At 39.4% G+C, this 6,152-nt stretch overlaps 1 protein-coding gene across 1 annotated transcript in view; it reads left to right on the forward strand.

The window, feature by feature from the left end:
• Positions 1-6,152, forward strand: part of PAXBP1 (PAX3 and PAX7 binding protein 1) — a 22,083-nt gene that overhangs the window by 9,269 nt on the left and 6,662 nt on the right. Inside the window, exons 7-10 of the mRNA XM_005429735.3 lie at positions 267-390; positions 2,379-2,478; positions 2,921-3,036; positions 5,399-5,598. Of these exons, the coding sequence (XP_005429792.1) occupies positions 267-390; positions 2,379-2,478; positions 2,921-3,036; positions 5,399-5,598 (540 nt within the window). The remainder of the gene's footprint in view (positions 1-266; positions 391-2,378; positions 2,479-2,920; positions 3,037-5,398; positions 5,599-6,152) is intronic.

The following is a 6,152-nucleotide window of genomic DNA, read 5'->3' on the forward strand; positions in this document are numbered from 1 at the left end:
ATTTCACACTCTGAATAGGATGTCTGGCTATGTAGACTCATTCATTGCTTTCAGAATGCTTTTGTTCTGATTGAAAGCTGCCAATATTAAATGTCTGCACTTTCCACACTGAGCTATTTCCTGGTGCAAATGGTACAGAGGAGTGAAAGGCAGGACTTGGTGCTGCTGGGAGCACAGTGGCAGCGTTCTGCTCCGGAATAGACTGGGACCCCAGAAGCTGAGCAGCTCAGGAGCCGGGTATTACGTGGTGTGTTGTATTTTTACAGGTGCCTCTGATTAACGAACTTGAGTCTGCAATGCACCAGCTGTACAAACAGCGAGCTTCCCGCCTTGTCCAAAGACGACAAGATGATATTAAAGATGAATCTTCGGAGTTTTCAAGCCATTCAAGTCAGTCCATCTTGAAGGTTTTTATTATTCATTAAACAACCTTGTTTACTTAGTATGACTTAATTGAAATGTAAATGTCTAATGTATGACTGTCTTATTAAAGTTTATTCTTGCTCTTGAGATGAGTAGAAGCAAGTTTAGATGAAACTTCTCTAATCTGTTTTGTTTTAAACTCAAAACCGCTGTAACTCTGACTTCATCTCTCCTTTCTGTTTCTCTTAACTATATTTTCTTCTTCCTAGCACTAAAAATGTGTGCATGGTGGCTGTGAGAGTAGTGGTAGTATGTGACTCCTCATTTTCTTATATCAGGACTTTCAAAAAAATTATTTTAACTTTCCTGAATCTATAAATGTCACTTAACATGTACAGTTAACTGTACAAAGCCATGAAGCACTGGGCTAGACTTCTGCCTAATATTCTATTTTGTAGTCAGTATAAGTGTTTGATTTCGGACACTTAATTGGTAAATTAAAGAACTGGAAGACTAATCAGACTAATACAGTGACCCTGTATGAAATACAGCTTAAGAATAGCCAGTTAAAAATGCGTGCTTCCTGTGAGTTTGTGGATGGGGTATTCTCACTAAGGAGGTTTCTTATGGTGATTACTCTTCAGTATGTAAAACTCTACAAAAGTGTAAATGTCAATTTGGATGGAAATACATGTTCCTTGGAGGAGATTTTAATCACTGTATTGAATCAATGGATGAAATATCCTATTAATAGGAGTCCTCTTTATGCTTCAGAGAGATTCCCATTTTTAAAAATGGCATTCTGTCCTGTTGCTGATATAAAATTCTATGATCAATGCCATTTTCCTGTTGTGCCACACTTGTCAGAGATGAAATCTTATTGATACCATTAGCTAGAACTCACTGAAGATGATGAAATGTTGTGGTGTCAAATGTTGGCCATTCCTTTATAGAGTGGTTAGCATACATATTCTTTAGGACTGTTATCTGGAGTTCCAGGCATCACATGGCCTTGCAGTTTTATAATGAAAATGCTGTTTTGAGAACTAGGAACCTATTTCCTAAAAGAAGCTTAGAATGGATTTTTTTATACTGATGTTTAATAATAGGATGGGAGTAGTTCTCATTGGTGAGGTTGGTTTTACAGAGAGATCTTATTTGGTATTTGGAAGTTTAGACAAGGCTCCTAGTAGTTCAGGTATTGAATTGGAATATTGACATAGATTGGCATTAATACTTTAAATTACAGATTTGTAAATAGATTTTGTCAGAACATGTAAATTTATTCCTGAAGTTTGGATAGGCTGTTGTTTTAATGTTTGTACTTTAATGGGTGGACTTGAGCTGTGGCTAGAATTCAGTCTACTGTTTAAAATTTACCTAGAAAGGAGGAACTGGAAACACTGCCTGCTATCTGCTGTTCTAACTGTGTTGTTTTCTATAGCCAGGAACATAAATAAGCAGAGCTTGATAAAAGGAAGGAAGATGGTTTATCTTTCCATAGATTTTGATATGTTTTAAACTTCAGGCAATCTAAAGCATATTGAACTTAGATACAATGTGACTAGAACTCTGAAATAACATATATTCTTGCCCCAGTCACTCTTGTCTGCTTTTTTTTTGCTAGTTTTCTTCTAAAAATTATGTGGTGAATGTGTTTATGTAAGGAGCACTTTTTTCTTGGACATTTCATTTAAGCTATTTCTGTTAAAACTCTTGACTTCTGTGTAGTTCAGCACTGTTGCGAGAGAGATAAGAGTGAAGTACAGTGAAAACTATTTGACATTTAAGTGGAAATTTTTCCAAAGTCCACTGCTTTCTGTTTTAACCTCTACACATCATGAATTCAGGCTTCTGGGGGGGCATTGTGGGTTTTTTTCTTTTTTGATACTTCAACTTTCTATTTCAAATTACACTTAGTTTAAAAGTGGGTAAAAGGCTCTTATGAAACTGCCTACAGCACATTTATAGAATCATAAATAAGCATTTTAATTTTCATTGATGTAATTTTACAGATAAAGCACTGATGGCTCCAAATCTTGATTCTTTTGGGCGAGACAGAGTGATCTATCAAGAACAAGTCAAGCGTCGGACTGCAGAAAGAGAGGCTAGAAGGTAGAGAATGAGATTTCTCCTTTAGGAGTCTTTATCTGCTTGCAAGATATAACTGTCCTGTGTGACTTACTAATGTGGGTGACAATGTTTGCTTCTTCCCTGAAAAGGGAAGAAAACACTTCAGCTGATATGCTGGGCAGGGGTATTCTTATATATCCCTGCTTATCGTGCAAGTGTACAAAACATTCCATGATACTGATTTAAAATCACTAAAAGAGAGCACAGTAAATACATTCCATCTATATGGTCTCTGCTGGTTTTGTTTCTTTTCACTGTTTGAGGCAGCAATGTAGTGGAATGCTTGACGTCGTGGCATAGTAGAAGTTCTTTTCAGCTTGACTTCCCTAGAGCTAAAAGGACATGCCTGAGTGGGCTTAGGTGGGGAAACCAGCTGGTTTCTCTTGCGTTATTAGAGCTGGTTTGTACTGCTGCTCCTTTGCAGAGCTCGCCGCAGACAAGCAAGAGAGCAGACTGGGAAGATGGCAGATCACCTGGAAGGCCTTTCCAGCGATGACGAGGAGACTTCAACGGATATCACAAACTTCAACTTGGAGCGAGGTTAGAAAAGCTACCAAGCTTTGTCACAGAATCACAGCATGGTCTGGGGTGCAAGGGACCTTAAATCCCACCCAGTTCCATTCCCCTGCTATGGGAGGAACACCTTTCTCTAGACCAGGTTGCTCCAAGCCCCATCCAAGCTGGCCTTGGAATACTTTCAGACATGGGGCAGCTGTAGCTTCTCTGGGCAGCCTGTGCTAGGGCCTCACCACCCTCACAGGGGAAGAATTTCTTCCCAGTATCCTGTCCCCTGCCCTCTGTAAGTGGGAAGCCATTCCCCCTTGTCCTGTCACTCCAGGCCCTTGGAAATAGTCCCTCTCCGTCTTGCAGACTCCCTTCAGGAACTCTAAGGCCACAATTAAGTTACTCTGAAGCCTCTTCTCCAGGCTGAACAATCCCAATTCTCTTACATAACAACATACCAAATACTTGACGGGATCCAAACACAGCCCTGTTATATATTTCACCATATTTTGGAAGAAGTTTAGGAATTTTTGATTCCTGGATCATCAATGCGACCAGAATAGTCTCTATCACCAACCTGTTTTGTGTCTTGCAGCTGACTGAATAACCCATCCTTAGTGAGGTTCTGTTTATTTAATTCTAACATGCTTTTGCTGGCAGGCAGTAAGCTTTAGACTGTCAGTAAGTCTTCCCATTTGTAAGATAGTTTATCATTCTTGAAATAAGTGTTTGTCTTACTTGGGAAATTTTGAAAACCTCAGTGCTTTAGAAGTCTTTTTTTGGTTTGTGGCAAGTATTTAGTGGAGTTGTGAATAAACTTCTAGAAATGCAATGACAAAAGTTTTGTGTAGTCTTGTTGCAGTCTGGCAAAGTTTGCAAATGATAGAAAACAATGTTGAATGCAAACATTGCAGAAAGATCTTGTGGTACTATTAACATTTGCTCTGATTAAAAGAGAATTAGATTAGAAGAAGGGAGGAAGAGGAGGAGGAGACCAGCAAGGATTGCATACATAGAATTGCTTGTGTTGCATTTGAGGAGGGATTGAATGGTTTTGGTCTCTCCAAGTAGAACAATATCAGCTTTTCACAGTATGATAGCTAAGGACCATGAAATTAAGTGACAGGATAGGTTTAAGGTAAAGAGGTCATTTCCCACAGAGAAGGCAATAAATGGCAAAGTCATTGATGTAGGTGAATGTGGAGACCTGAGGTATGCACATACTAGAAAAGCAATTAGATGAACTGTCTAACTGTTAGGTCCTTTGGAAGTGCAGACAGTTTCCACACCTTTAATTGCTGGCTAATTTACTGTGATTTTATGATTGCAGTGATTTTCTTCCTGCAGGGAGGGGTCTTGGATAAACAGAACAACTGTTCAGGGTTGTTAGGTGCTGTAATTAACGTTGTTAATTAAATCATCTAGATTCAGTGGGGCTGAATTGCACTTGGTAACTTGGCAATTTATGTGTGCAAAAGCATTTTGTAGAAATTTCTTCAGTTTCTGAATAGGCATAGTGTTTGTAAAGCTTTTTTACTATTGTTTGTAGTTCTCATGTTAGTCCAGAAACAGCAGTGGAATAGAGGAGTGCACTTTGGACCTAATAACTTTATATGTAGTGTTTTTTCTTAATCCCAGTGTGAAAAGTGTGGTTATATGACATAATCTCCTGTTCCCTCAGCCCTGCCTCTGCCTGCTGTGTGTACTAGTTGTGTTCATTATGTAAGGGTTGCTGCTGTGACCAAACATTTACAACTGTGGCTGCAGCAAATTTGACTGATTAAAATGAAACTAACTCTGAGAAGTAGAAAAGATAAAGGGAAAATAATATATAGAGAAAAAAAAAAGAAAAAAAGAAGGTGCTAGAGGATTGTAATCACTACCCTGTGCTAACAGGCCTGTTCTGGGCAGCATTTTAGCATGGTGCCTGCCAGGACCCACCCTGTCTGAACTGCCAGTTCAGTTGGTTTATCTGAGACGCCCTCCTATATTTGCACTTGGATTATCAAAGATGTAGAATAATCTGGGTTGGAAGGGGCCTGGAGATCAGCTGTTTGAAAGCCCCATGCAAAGCAAGGCCAGCTTTGAAGTTAGATCCACTCTGAATACAGCCCAGTATGTCACCAATCCTAATTACATCTGGTAATTTAAAAAACTTCCATGAAATATTAAAAGTAAAGACCTGTGATAAATGAGTCTATGGGAGAGTACTTGTGCTCCTGTTTTATAGCTTTGTGTGTTTGAGGCAGGAGTAACAGAGCTTCTAAAGGTGATGGGGTTTTATTTGGTTTTTTTATGGGAGCTAGCTTATGCCAGTGAGCATCAAAGAGTGTCTTTCTTGAAAGAGGCATTACAGGGAGTAGGTGATTAACTTTTTGTTCCTTTTCTCCCCTGCCAGATCGTATATTGAAAGAATCCAGCAAAGTTTTTGAAGATGTTTTGGAAAGTTTTTACTCCATTGATTGCATTAAGTCACAGTTTGAAGCTTGGCGCTCCAAGTACTTTGCTTCTTATAAGGATGCTTATATTGGCCTCTGTTTACCAAAACTGTTTAACCCTTTAATCCGACTTCAGCTGCTTACCTGGACTCCTTTGGAGGTAAGCTTGTCTGCAGGCGGCTTCTATGTTAAATGCTACGTGGTGGTTCTTTCACAGTGGAGCAGAGCAAAGTCAATTGCACCTTTGATATGTGCTTCTCCTAAAGGTGTGTTCTGGGGATGAAGTTTCAAATGGGTACCTGTCTTGGGGCAAAGTTTTTCTGGGGAGTGCCTGCACTAGTTGATCCACTATGTTCCCAGCAAACCAGAGTTAAATTTGGCACATTGTCACATCATTCTCAGGAAATGGTGTAGACCAAAAGATCTGCAACTGCCCACAGTAGTGGGTTGGAACTAGGTGATCTTTAAGGTCTCTTCCAACCCAAACCATTGTATGATTCTGTGATGATACAATAAGTCTTTAAAATTCTTCAGAGAGAATTGTGACTCTAGATAATGCTGTTTCATCAGAAGTGGAACTAAGAAGTTTGTTCTTAGGTAGAATTACAACCTGTGTCTCTAGGTTATGTATCTGTCTCTCACCTACCCCTCCATATGCTGTAGAATTCTGGCTGGCAATTTCCAAGTCTTTCTCATAGTACTCACTGCCCAGTT

This window comes from Geospiza fortis, unplaced genomic scaffold (genome assembly GCF_000277835.1).
Source record: "Geospiza fortis unplaced genomic scaffold, GeoFor_1.0 scaffold283, whole genome shotgun sequence".
NCBI classification, from domain to species: domain Eukaryota; kingdom Metazoa; phylum Chordata; class Aves; order Passeriformes; family Thraupidae; genus Geospiza; species Geospiza fortis.